A 14223-nucleotide genomic window follows, 5' to 3' on the forward strand; every position below is an offset into this window, starting at 1 on the left:
TCTTCCATCACATTGTGGCTCAGGAACAGCTACGCAGTGAGATAAGCCTTAAAAAACGCTCCACAAAAATAAGTCGATATGACGTGAATCTGACTGTAAACACCCCGAGAGAAACGACAAAAAACGCTCTGTCAAACTTCCCAAGGTGAATACAAACTGACTGAAAAAGATCTCCGACTCGCGTCTGCTTCGAGTTTACTCACCTTAGGATGCTTTCTGGCTTTCTTTTTGTCGACTGAAAGGAAAAGTTGCAGCCCACGATACTCAGGGTAGATACGCGAGTCACTCTGTTTCCAAGTGTAGCTTTTCTTTCTCTCGCGCTTTTCCCTCGCTCTCTTTACACTTAAACACACACACACACTGGTCTCACACACGACTGTGTTTCTGCAAAGGTCCCTCAGCTGCAGGAGGGTGATTAATGCCACAAGAGAAGGAGTGCATTAGCAGGAGAAAGGTGAGTGAAGACTCGCACTGAATGGGTTCCTTAAAACCACTCCAAAGGGCTAGTTGTTTAAGGAACACCTAAACACAAATGAACTCCAGTCTAATTACTAAGAAAAACACATCCAGGCTTTGTCGCACAACACAGTGTTTTTGTTGTTTTGCTTAGATTTTCCCTTAAGAACGTTTTAAATTTGGTGGACTTTAAAATGAGTCTTATGTGAAAAGACTATCAAATAGGCCTATATGCTAAGGATTATACATCATGCTACAATAACAAGTAAACATTAGCTCAGCAATGCTGAATCAAATAAGTAAGCTATGAGCTAACTCCTTAAACTATGTTACCATGTGACATCAACTATACTGGATAATTTTTCTGCCTGACTCATGCCCCATCAATTGAGACAGCGTGTAAGGGTCAGTGCTGGGTTTGTTAATGTGTCTTATATACACTCAATAAAAATCCCCCAACAGTTATCTCATTTTCGTTGTTTTCTACAATAACAGTAAAATCAGTTTGATTGTGCAAAGATTGGTTTGTATTAAAAATGCTGGTTGTATAGAGGACATGGGAATAATGTGTGGTGATGTGCCCTACATACCACCGTTTACTACCTCATTTTCACCTTTATTTCTCTGTCTGCCCATTTTAACATTTGTCAGCAGTGCAGATGTGTTAAAAATCCTCTTGACAGTGGCTATGACTTCTCTACAATTGTGTTAAAATAGTTTAATTTGGTTAGATATCATTACACTATAAAAAAAATAGCTGACATATTTGTTTGGGGCATTTAAAAGCACATAATTTATTTAAAAAACCAGATCAACTTTAAGAGTTCCAACAACAGTTTTCTACTTGAGAATTTAGAGACTGAACACTTAAATCATGCCCATTAGCCCCTTACAGTAAAAAACAAGATTTATAATTATAAGAAGTGAGTGAAAGAGTGGGTTGTCATTTGTAATAGCATTGGGAAAAAACTAAATAGGCTGGATGTATCCTGCACCAATAAGTAAGTAAATGTCCTCATGTTAAAGGTGTGTAGACAGTCAAAAAACAAGAAACTACCCTCCATCCATCCAATCCCCGCACCAGTTTCTAAAATAACAACATTCTCTACTTAATGTCATCTCAAACATGTTTTCCTCTTCTAACAAAATTTTAAAAAATGTACTTTCTAAACAGAGCTAAACATAAGGAGAAGTGTATGAAACAGATTTTAAAGCAAATATATTTTCTTTCTAAATCATGGCAGAAAATAAATAAAAATGGGAACAGGATTCATGAAACTATGTGAAATGTCAAGAAAGATATGTTGGTCCACATAGCAAGGAAGAAACAGGGACTTCTATATACATTCACCAGACACTTAAATATTCACTTTAATTTTTAACTGCTTGTTAATGCAAATGTTTCATCATACATTAAGATGCTAGAAATAGTCAAGGTAACTTGCTGAAGATCAGAATGGGGATGAAAGTTGATTTAAGTGACTTGAGAGCATCTCTGAACTTGCAACATGTCAAACCTTGAAGCAGATGGGCAACAGCCCAGTATGGATGTGCAGTCGACAAATCTGCAACTGTCGGATGTTGTCATGTCAATATGGACCGAAATCTCAGATTTATGTTTCCAGCAACTTGTTGAATCAATGCAATGAAGAATTAAGGCAGTTCTAAAGGCAAAAGGGGTCCAACCCTGTACTAGCAAACTAGCAAGAGGAAACTAATAAAAGCTGGTGAAAGTATCTATGAAAAACATTTGATCGTTTTTGGTGTTCAGGTTTGCTCAAGTGCCTTAATGTCGTAGCCAGCTTCACTCAACAAATAGAAAATGAAATCAAATTTCCTTAAATTACAACATTCAAATAACTGATTAAATCAAAGGCAGCAGCTTTAATTACAACTCAGACATTCACAGATGAACTGTATAAAGTAACTAACACAAGCATATCCTGCAGTATTTTAATGCATATACTGGGAATTTTTTTTATAATAGTTGCTTGTGAAACTGTAATGCAAAAAACAAAATAAAACGAAGTGTAACACAGGACGTTCTACAGTTTCATCTTTAAGTCTTTATAGGTTTTAGCCAGATTAATAAAATTGATTACAACTACACAAACACTAACAAATATCATAACTAACAATAAAAACTTGCCAGCATCCTTGAATACTTAAAATTATCAAACATTTCTGGTGGTGTCTAAAGATAATGAGCACTGTGCAAGCTTAATAATAAAAACAGAAAGTGTGATGATCTCACCACTCAAGACAAAAATCAGAAGAACAAAGTAAATGATAAAGTCACAGTCCTATGTGTGAGGAAATAAAAATGGCATTATGGTACATAAAATGTATCAGTTGGCAGTAAAACCTTGCTATTTGGGGATGATTGACAACATAACATTTAGTTTACAAAGATCAGTTATATTTGGTTGAAATGTGGTCAAAACTAAGATCCTTAAGCTTTATTGCTTTTTGTGCTAAGAGATAGCACCACTACAATAATGACTACTACTGTCATCATAAAAGGTGTCCCCAACCCTCCGTGAGACAACATGTGGCCAAGTGAATAGTTTAGGCTTCATATCTTCAGTGTGTGAGCATGCTTCTTGCAAAGAGGTTTGTCCTTTTTGGAGAAGAAGGTCTGGCCTTCCAGTGTGGTACAGCACACCTGTAAAAAGCCCAGCACACATGAATAATAAGAGGTTATATAACAAAAGTTAGCCAGCCTACACTAATATTCACAATGGATGTAAGTCAGTGTTTCATCTAAAATAAGCACTGCTGTCATATTATTGTGAAAAAATGACTTACGGTGAGCTTATGAGATTGCTACAAGTAAGCTGTTCTGCAAAAACCTCCATTATAAAGGATGGATAAAAATGAACATTGTTGTAGTACATTAACAATAACAAGAAAGAATGACAGAAAGGACTAAATAGGGCCAGTAGCAGAAAGTACCACTATGACCTCAAACTGCTTCCTAATTTTTTTTGTGTCCAAGTTAAATAGATAAAAGTTTCTTGATGGCTCAAAGTTGGAAATGGGAATATGAGTAAATGTGACAGTAGGTCATATGTGTTAGTCTGCTGATGCATGCAGTTTACTGTGATTCATGCCTAAGGCCTTCACTTACAGCACATACAAAGCAGGTATCATGCCAGGTGTAACCAAGGGCTTCCAGGAATTTGTCTCCAGCCTCGATGGGAAACTCACAGCCATGACAGCCAGTCCCAAACAAGCTGTAAAAGTCTGTTTAGTGACAAAGAGAAAAGTCATGTCACTATGGTATAAACAAAGGCTTTAAAGTCATAATGGCAAGACCCAAGCAAACTTTAGTACTCAACAAAGAGAGCTTGCAACTATTTGGGGTACAACAGGTTCACCCACACTCCAAATACACACATGTTAGGTAAACTGGTGATTCTGACTTCAATTCAATTCAGTTTTATTTATATAGCGCCAAATCACAACAACAGTCACCTCAAGGCGCTTTATATTGTAAGGTAGACCATGCAATAATACATACAGAGAAAAACCCAACAATCATATGACCCCCTATGAGCAAGCACTTTGGTGACAGTGGGAAGGAAAAACTCCCTTTTAACAGGAGGAAACCTCCAGCAGAACCAGGCTCAGGGAGGGGCGGCCATCTGGTTAATGTATAGGTGTTAATGTTTGCATGAATTGTTTGTTGTGTCTCTGTGTTTGACCTGCAATAGACTGAAAACCTGTCCAGGGTGTACTCTGGCTCTCACCCCGCGACAGCTGAAACTGGATATAAAACACATTGCGAGTGAGCAGCAATTCAACTGAAGCCCACTTTTATCTTTGATCTATTTACATACTGCTGGATTTTTTTTCTCTTTTATTCTAGCACAAAAACATTGTATACCGCTACAGGGAATTCCCACAAAACCTACATTTGGAGATGTAAAGTCTTTAGTGTGCAATGACAAGCACACTGGTAACAGGCAAACATGTCCTACATCAGGAAAATGCTGATATTCAGTACATTTAACACTCACTCATCACACACTGCTTACGAGTGATCCACTGGTGAATCAGCAGGTGTTTTTGTTTCCGATCCTGTTGTTATTGGTGACAATGAACATCAACACTTGACACTAATTTTAGGGGTTAAATAATTATGATCAATCCATCCATGCTTTAGTTATAACTAGCAGCTACAGCCTGCTGGGCTGAGTGAGCATCACCCAAGGTCACCAACGGTAACCACTGTACCACCATTTTTCTTTTCTTTTTTATATTTTATATTATTTTTGTGTTGTTAGTAAAACCTGAGAAGTGTTATAAATGTAGCTTACCATTGACCATACACTACCTACATGTTTTATAAAATATAGTTTAGATTTTTTCTTATTTCTTTTATTCGTTATAACAGATGCTTTGAGCTTGATTATACCATGTACAATGAGTACAGTGGCAATTACAGGAAGTACATCTGGATATTTTATCAACCCCATTATAACTCACCCGGTTCACAGTATGGTTCTCCATCCTCCAGGTGGAAGGTGTTGTTTCTGATTGGTTGCTGACAGTAAGCACACAGAAAGCAGTAGACATGCCAAGTCTGCTTGAGGGCATTTATCACCTCCTAAGGGAAAATGTAAACAATGTGGCTAGTAAGAGGCATAATATAGTTTTAGGTGCATTAGTGTATATAATAGCAACTGGAAAGCTATATCCACTTTAACAGGAAATGGAGGTGCAGCATCTTATGAAGGGATGTTATCATATTACATTGCTGCTTATGAAATTTTATGCATAGGTCACAAATTTTTACACAAATCTTTGTACAACTTTTACCAGAGTAGGTCATTTTATTTTTTCTTGAATATCACCGTTTTTTTTCTCCCCTTGGTCTCCATGACCTACACTGATTTCTTTCCCACCCTTAAACTGTGAGAGCAAGATAAGACAAAGAATCGATGGAAAGTTGGCGAGCTGAACTAAAATGAAGGATTATGAGCGAGGGAGTGAGAAAACAGGTTAATAAGAAACCATAAGCTGTTTGAAGATGTGTGAGAAATAGAGGGTTGAAAGGGATTTAGGCCACAGGGGTTAGAACACGTGAGGGATGAATGTCATAGTAGCAAGGAGAGCAGAAATTTCAGCGTCCTGACACTCTGGGTTCAGGCTACACCTACAGCCTCAAGGCCTCTAAGCCTAATTCTCCTAACACCCAAACGTCGACTGCATTCCTGAGTGTTACTGGTGGTCACCGACGATATCCCTCTGCACATTCAGGCTTCCTGCTCTGGTCTTTTATGTATTTAAAAACTGTCTTTGATGTTGTTCCATCTGTAAGCTTTTCTGCTAGTAGGGAAATAGGGAAATAATTACATTCCTGTTTTAAATGAATACTTCTGTTTGTCATGGTCCTGGGTCATTTTGACCCAGTGTTCTTAGTTTTTCTGTAGTTTTGTATTTTGTTTCTTATGTCCATTGGATTGTTTGGTTTGGTATTTGGATTCCCTCTGTGTCCATGTTTTTATTGTGGTGTTTGCTCTGGTACCATGTTCCCACCCTATGTGTTCTGTGTTCTCCTCATCCCCTCGTATTCATCCTTCTTCTCTGCCTCTCTCTCTCCGTGCTCATCTCTGTGTACTGTGTTGTGTTTAAGGTCCACATCTTGGTGTCAGTATCGTCAGTTTCGTGTCCTCCCTGCTCGGCCATGAGTAATTGTCTTCAGCTGTGTTCCCCGTGTGTTCCCACTCCCCTCGTTACCTTCTGTGTATTTATGTCAGAGTGTCCCTTTGTTCTGTGTTGCGTCGTCCCTCTAGGTTGTGTGCATTTTCCGTGTCTTCCCAGCGCCTCAGCTTTTAGTTGCTCCCAGTATAGTTTTATATGACTTCTTATGTTCCTGTTAATAAAGACCGGCCTTTGAGTTCATCCCCGTGTGTCTAGAGCCGTGCATTTGGGTCCTCTCTTGCCTTCACACAGCCGCCGCATGACACTGTTAGAAATATTAATCTAAACTCTAGACAAAGTGAGTGTAGTAGCTGCGACTCGGGAGGTAGAACAGGTCATTTACTAATCAAAGGGTCAAGTGGTTTGATCTCCGGCTCCTCCATTCCGCATGCCTAAGTGTCCTTGGGAAAAATACTATACCTATTGTCTGAGTATCAGCACAAGTGCATAGAATAAAACTTATGAATAGCCGAATGTAACTTGTAGAATAAAAAGTGCTATGGAGTAGTACTAAATATATACACCAGTGCATTTGATCATAAATAGATTTCATAATAAAGGAACCTCATGTCCCAACGAGCGGGAGGTTTACATTACACACAGTATCTACAGTAAATATCTGCATGAATATAGATTTCATGTTTTAGAGCTACTAACCATGTTTATACAGTGTTGGATGACAATTTCGTTACTGCAGACAGTAAACATTCTTTTGTCTTAGCAAAAAAATATATACATAAGAAAGTAACATAAAAACATATTTGAACAAAATGAAGATGAAATGTGTGACAAGCTTCCATGAAATGGATCAGGTGAGTGTTCTCTCCAAATATACACATCAAGACCAATGGACTCATTACTAACTTTATCTTAATGATTACAATAGTGTGCAAAAAACCCAACCCACGCATCATGTCTTTATGTTAGCTTAACAGGACCCAAACCTTGCAGTTATTTCAAATCTAAATACATAATAGTTCTCCAGGCTTTCTGAAAGTCTCTCAAAGGTTTCTGTTGAACATTGGCTGCTTTTTCACTTATTTTCAGCCCAGTCCTCAGATGTTACCATTTTCAGGGCAATGTTTCTGTCTATATTTGTGTCTTTTGTTTGTTGCTTGAACAACTTAACACCAAACAATGACTCCTTCAAACATACAAATGCCACCAAACTCTAGGAATGAGCCACAGGTATGTACATAATACATAATTTGCTTTGTAGTTGACTCTATGAAATATGATAATACAGTTTAACCGACACAAAATAAAAATTTTGTACCAACAAGGTGGTTCCTAAAATGTCTGGTTTATCTTGTATACCTTAATCTTTGACTTGACATATCTCAGTATGATGTGCAGTTTATCCTTAAAAAACAGAGGAAACTGGACAATGTGGAGAAAAAGAAAAAGTGGAGGCTCAGTCACAGTTGAGGCAGCATTTTACCCAGTAATGTTGGGCGGATTGGAAGATAATCTTATAAAAGGAGCTAACATCTAAAGCAGAGCCTTACAAGAAAAGCTGCCTAAAGAGATTTCAGACTGCGCTGAAGAATAAAGCTGGTCATACCAAATATTGATGTTCAAACCTATTGGAACTAAACTGTTGCGTCTTTACTGCTCCCTTCTTTTTTAAACTCACCCCTAGTATCTTAGACTGGCAGCGGCTGCATGTTGGAGCAAAGAAGTCTTCATAGCAGTGTTCACAGTAGACCGATCCCCGTTCTTCAACAAAGCCTATATCTGCCAGGGATGTTCGGCAGTGTGCACAGTTAAATTCTTCCTTATGCCATGATTTCCCCATTGCTACCAAAAAAGGTCCTCTGGGGAAAAAACACACACAAAAAACCCGCTGAAAAAATGTACAAAAAGTAAACCAATACTCAATTCAGCTTAATATTCTGATATACTCGTCATTTTACTTCCTTTTTTTATACTTTGATAGTTTTAGATGAATAGATGAATGTGCTATTTAATAAGAATTATTAGAATATTTGATGACTTCCAGTATAGTAATGCATTTACTAAAGTTGACTGCCTTTTTTGATCAATAATTACCCTAAAATAACTGAAAACATCTAAGCAATTAAAGGATAGTTAAAACTGATGATTGAATTTCTGTTGATCAACAAACTGATTTTCTGGTATTCAGTTCAAATCACAAAAAAATGCTGCAAAAATGAGAAACACATTAAAACATTTGAGAACTGCAGCTATTGCGCCTGCTTCCCTACTTTTGCTCCTTGGCTGTGTCCACTCTGATGATTAGTTAAAGTGGGAGGACAACAGAGGCTAATTTACTCCACACAATAGCTGGGCTTATCTGAGCTTATCGTGACAGTGGCCCTGGCTGGCAGTCATTAGCATGAGAGCAACCTTATCCTAATGATATGTTAGGTGGTACAATCTGGGAGATAACATGAGTCAGGGCAGTAAGCTACCGGACAAGAAGTGAGGTCGACAGGAGAAGAATTTCAGGAAATTATTCCTCAGTGATCTGCTCTTTTGTGCCATTCTGGCTGGACCTTAACAGCTTTTAATAACTTTTTATAGTTCAAATGCAAGTTTTCAGGCACTTTGTACAGCTGGAAAATCCAATTCATTTTCTTAATTACCTCATAAAAGCCATTCTGGCAGTTATGCTAGTTATGCTCCATTAATAAAATCTTACTCCTCTTCCAAGACATAACATCTTGATCTGATCTCTAAGTATAAGCAAAATATTTATCTAAGCACAGAAACATGTCCTAAACACACTTCTATGAGAAGTCATTGATTACATTCCCAGTTCTTAATATTAAACATAACTGAAACTGACAAACTGACACAACAGAGGGCAGATGTGGTGTAACTGCATGAGTTTTTAATGAGATTGTCTGCGTATAACATTATTCTGCTCTTTTATCAGCGGCAGGTGCAACTTAATTCTCCTATCCGTTATCCACGCCGCAATCAAATGTCGTTCTACAGTTTCATACACAGATTGTTTACTCGAGATGGTTTCAGGTTAATTATTTTAAGAGCCTAGCTGTGGTGCTGAATAATTAAGGAGCAGACACATTCTCATTTTTAATTTGAGTATAATTTGATGTGGGTGCAGCCAAGCTGAGATCAATTCTCTTTTGACTGTCCTTGTGCAAGAAGTATAAAGGCACGGCATGATGGAACCGAACACCTTTCTCTCACAGTTTTCATTATAAATGGCCATGACTGCCCCCTCCATACCTGATGACACTACAGACCACTACTAAGATAGTTGATATTACAAGGATTATGCGATTCAGTGTGTCAATGTGTGGCTTTTATTTAAACTGTGAAGCATTTTGTCTATTATTATTATTAGTAGTAGTAGTATATTAGAGCACGACTGATATAGGCATTTTAAGACAGATACCAATACTTGTCATTGAAAATGTTGATATTTTTTTCTTTCAGAGACATGAAACATAAGCACATTTACCTAACATTTGTTATGTGTCTATTTATGAGTCCTTACTAAGATATCACAATACAGTTTAAAAATAATCTTGTTTTAGTGTCACAGCAACCCAAGGCTTACTAGTTGACAGCAAGCCCACTCAGCTGGTTGGTGTGTTTGTGCCATTATTGGCTGATTTAAAAATCTAATATTCTGAAATACTGACTGCAATATACTTTTCTTTCAAAAACACAAACCATAAATATAACATTCGTTATGTGTAGTTATTTATTTACTTCTTCACATCCTGCAAAACGCTATTCGGATCAGCAGTTTGGACACTAGTGGACGTCATAAATGCTGATACTGCTAAATCGCTAAATATCAGTCCAGCCAAGCTCAAACAGATACATCTGTTAGGTTCCATACTGTGACTGGACAAAGTGAATGCCAATATTTTCAAATACATATCAAACATAACTTTACATATCTTGTGTAACTAGAGACCTACACTTTCTTATAAAATCAATGGTTTTTAGCTGATTTGATATTTTGACACAAGTATACTATTAAAAACAGATCTGAATGCTCGATTAAAAACAAAATGTCCAAATTACACGGGATGTTATAAAGCCTTTAAGGGGCTCTCTGAGGTGCCTGGTTAAAACAGGAAGAAAAACTGATCTATAAAAATACATTTTTTAAGTCTGATTTTAAGCTGATAGTTGATATCTAATATCAGCCATGTTGTTTGCCCCTCACCTGATCACCATGTTGCAGTGGGCACACATTGGCGTACGAGTGCCAGCAGGAATATGTTCTGCCATCTGTACCAGGGTGTCCTCATCTTTAGGGTGGGGCTGAGGAACAGGTCGGGCCGGAGCAGGACCCCGTGGGACACTGGCACTGCCGTTACCCTTCATACCAAAAGATGGGGTAATCAAAACAGTCTGTGGACCTACAGAAGGTGGAAGAAAAATAAAAGGATGTACCACTCACATTCTCCCAAAAGACCACTCACATTCTCACAGAGAGTGTTTGTATTTGTGTAACTATGTTTTCTTGCCACATTTGCTAGCCATTTGACCTCTACCCTCTATGACTATACACCCAGCAGGTGTCATGGTCATGCATGCAGCTGGCTGTCTGCTGTTGTCATAGCCAGGGATTTACCACATCAATCTTCAGCTGCACACTGAATTTTTCAGCTTGGAACACATTCCTATGTTGCATGTGTATTCATGCATATGACCAAACACACATAGACACATAAAGACCACCAAGACATACCCTCTACTAAAAACCCAGACACCTGACTAAACACATAGCCCATTCTTTGATCTCCACACTATGGAAAGGGTAGTGTTTTTGTGTGCTGGTGAAAGAAAGACTACATATGGCGATCGGCTTTACCATTGCATGCCATGTTTAAAGCTGTCATTAACTTTTAATAATGGTGTATGTGTAAGTTCATAGAAACAAACAAACAGTGGGCTTATGTTAAATGTGTTAACCTACAAAGCTAAAAGTTAGATATGAAAGCTTCCTCGATAGAATGCTGAGCGATCAAAAGGGCTCAAACAGTTTAGGGGAGGGTGGGCAGGTAAGCAGAGGATGCAGGCGACTGCATCATGTGTTTTCAAATTTTAACAGTGACAGCATTGTTTTACAAGGCCTGGTTTCTTTCACTGCAGCTCAGAAGTCAAAATGGGCCAGTGGCCAAATGCTGCTGGGAGTGCTGCTGGGAGTGCTGCTGGGAGTGCTATATGGCCAGCAGTATATTTTCATGATCCTGGGTTGTTGGGAAAATGACTGCATTTACAATTTTGGGGGCAGTTACATCAGATTGAGAAGCGGAGAGGACTTGTGTCAGATCAGAAGCTGCAGCCTGAAGAGTGGTTTGTGTTCAATGAGATTTGATAAGGTTTGTTTACAAACAAATAGATTAGCATATAAAAAAAAAGCTATGTGAATGTAGATAATAACCAATAATATATAAAACAGACATTCACTTTCAGAATGTATTAATGGAGTGCTGATTGGATATGGACATTATGCTGCAGCTCAGTGCCTCGCTTTTAAAGCTTTCCATCACTCCCGGCAGGTCTCTTCAATAAATATTATCTTTCTGACAGAGTAGAAATGCTACACATGTGACTAAGCAAGGCACCACATGCAGCACGGGCCTTCTCTCCTTCTTAATGGTGTTCCACAGAGCAATAACAGCTGAAAAGGAAAAGAAAGTCTGCACTGACCTATTTCACAACATATGTCATGCTTTAACCATGGAAAAGAAGTCTCTTTACCCTTTCTAACTGGCTGTAACAACATTTTATCCAACAGTCGTAAATCAGTTTCACACCAAGCCAGAATTGGGAACCTAACATTTTGGGGGTTTTTTGTATGTGAGGATAAATAACACCTTTTTTTTAACTGTGGGGGTGATATATGAATCAATCAAAATGCACACTTAAAAGAAGATTTAGCTTAATTCATAAATGCAAGTTTATTTTTAGAAGTCTGTGGAGGGAAGTCTACATTCTGGGTATGCTAAGAAAACAGCTTAGTTTCATTACACTTAGCTAGTTAATTCAGTGAGAAAATATAACTCGACAGAAACAACTCACACACATTCACACAATATATCCCTGTTTGAATTTGGCAGTGAGTTCATGCAGCCTTGGCAAGATGAGCAAAATTTAGCAAGATTTACGTACACAATATCATGTATATACTGTATGTGTTAATAGTTTAAGTCAGTAAACAAGAGCCTGCTGTGTCTTGGTCCAAGTGCATACATTGTATTCTTTTTAAAGGATGTAAAACTGATTTTAAGAAATTGTGACTGTGATTGTGATTGAGTGGAAAGTTAGGATTAGCTGCTATCATATGAATGCAAGCAAGAACACACACAGTGTTTACCATAGGTTGTTGCAGGTCCTTTGATCATAGTCTTAACAACTGCAGACTCATGGCTGTTGAGTTCGGGTTCCACATATTCCTCACTGTGCAGGACAACACAACAGAAACACAACATTAAAATCGCTTAATGAGATTTGTAATCAAATGTATGACTTAATGCTAGAATCCACTGTCCCCGATAAAGCTCAAACAATATATTGGCCAATTTCAGCCATTCATAACAGCTGATAGTAAAGAGGTGACAGGAGAAACACCTTTGCAAAATTTGTCCACAAGACAGCACTCTTTAACTTCTCTGTTGGCAACACGTTTGGAATACCACAAACTAAACAACCAGTTCATCCAAGCAGAGTGTGGCAGAGTGGAAATCAGTTATCCAAAGTTGTTTGCTTAGCTTTTGCAAATATGAAAGATTAAAATTCATATATGTAATTTTTTAACTAAAATGAGAAATATCGGTATCGTTATCAGTCTTAGAAATCCTTGATCAGGCTCTAGTCCCTACATATCAGATGTTCAGAAAACACATTGCCAAAATTACCTATGCCCAAATACAGATGTCAGTTTTTTAGTGAGCTCACCCCAAAAATAAAAAGCTGAATGTCATGAAATTTGTGCTATAAGTAGAGCATGGGCAAAGGATGAACTCATTAAATTTTGGTGTAGATCCAGCTAACCAGGCCTTCTACTGGTTTCTATTTTCATCCGTCTCACTCATCACTCAGGGTGATGGCTCATACGGCAGTAATGGTAGCAGATTCTGTTTACATATGTGCAGTATAGTATATATCTTAGTTATTATTTTATTATCTTCGCAAAATACCTTTCATAACTCATTTTAATCATATCCCACTAAGGAGGCAAGAAGGAAAACAGGGAAAAAAACACCAATTTTCTTAAGTTCTTCTCAAAATAGATACACTCCAGACTACCTACCTGCTGACAGATGGAGAGATGGTATGGTACCAACCAAAACACAGAATGCAACTATAGCCAAAACAGTGCAGTATGCACCTTCACTGTACACGTGCTCCTTGTGAATCCAGTACACACTAAAAGTTACCCATGTGCCACATTCATAGGAGAACACAGCCCAGGCTGCAGGAATGATGACAGAGAGGAGACAAGTAGGACTGAACAGCAGTAATATTACAGCACACCTAATCAAAGGTGATGCCAGAGGAAGAATTTCAGTGATTGAAGACACTTAACAGACTACAGCTGAGTAAAAAACATAATAATAAGATAATGTATTATAAAAAAGAGCTCATTTCACATCAACTGTGGATTGATGCCAGACTACATGAATTAAAGACCATATAGTGCCGAATGTGAACACATAAATTACACTATATTCACTGATTAATTTCTATATTATTCTAGCAAATGTACACAAAGGTGCATGTTACCACTGTTGCTTTTCTTCTATAATGGGTCAATAGTGGTTTCTTAATGGGTCTGGAAACTTCTTTGCAGTCATATAAAATCTAAGCCAACTAAAACTGCATTACTATGGATTCATTGGTCGATTCTCATGGTCTCCCAAGAAATACAACTACATTTTAAACGCAGGTCAAAGGATAAGTAACTTTACGAGATTCTGTACTAAGATTTAATGGTTATTGCGTCAAATGAAGCCCAACCACTAATTCATGTGATGAAATCATGGGTCATAGGATTTGAGGCACTTTACAGCTCATCACACAAGATGGATAAATTGACCT

The 14223-nt window shown here is 37.9% G+C and overlaps 2 protein-coding genes across 9 annotated transcripts in view; both read right to left on the minus strand.

Annotated features, from left to right (window-relative positions):
- bmpr1ba (bone morphogenetic protein receptor, type IBa) overlaps window positions 1-359 on the minus strand; it is a 66007-nt gene extending 65648 nt beyond the window's left edge. Inside the window, exon 1 of one of the 3 annotated variants that reach the window (XM_080893470.1) lies at window positions 204-359. The gene's annotated coding sequence lies outside the window, so the exon portion shown is untranslated. The remainder of the gene's footprint in view (window positions 1-203) is intronic. The other 2 variants (XM_080893468.1, XM_080893469.1) reach the window with 2 other exon arrangements.
- Window positions 360-1254: 895 nt separating this feature from the next.
- Window positions 1255-14223, minus strand: part of pdlim5a (PDZ and LIM domain 5a) — a 67705-nt gene continuing 54736 nt past the window's right edge. For all 6 annotated transcript variants that reach the window (XM_080893462.1, XM_080893466.1, XM_080893465.1 and 3 more), the window contains 6 exons: window positions 12500-12582; window positions 10340-10535; window positions 7802-7982; window positions 4948-5068; window positions 3587-3702; window positions 1255-3121 (listed from right to left, as the gene is read on the minus strand). In XM_080893462.1, coding sequence (XP_080749588.1) covers window positions 3032-3121; window positions 3587-3702; window positions 4948-5068; window positions 7802-7982; window positions 10340-10535; window positions 12500-12582 — 787 coding nt within the window. In that variant the 3' untranslated portion in view covers window positions 1255-3031. The remainder of the gene's footprint in view (window positions 3122-3586; window positions 3703-4947; window positions 5069-7801; window positions 7983-10339; window positions 10536-12499; window positions 12583-14223) is intronic.

This window comes from Rhamphochromis sp. 'chilingali' (genome assembly GCF_963969265.1).
Source record: "Rhamphochromis sp. 'chilingali' genome assembly, chromosome: 10".
Classification (NCBI taxonomy): domain Eukaryota; kingdom Metazoa; phylum Chordata; class Actinopteri; order Cichliformes; family Cichlidae; genus Rhamphochromis; species Rhamphochromis sp. 'chilingali'.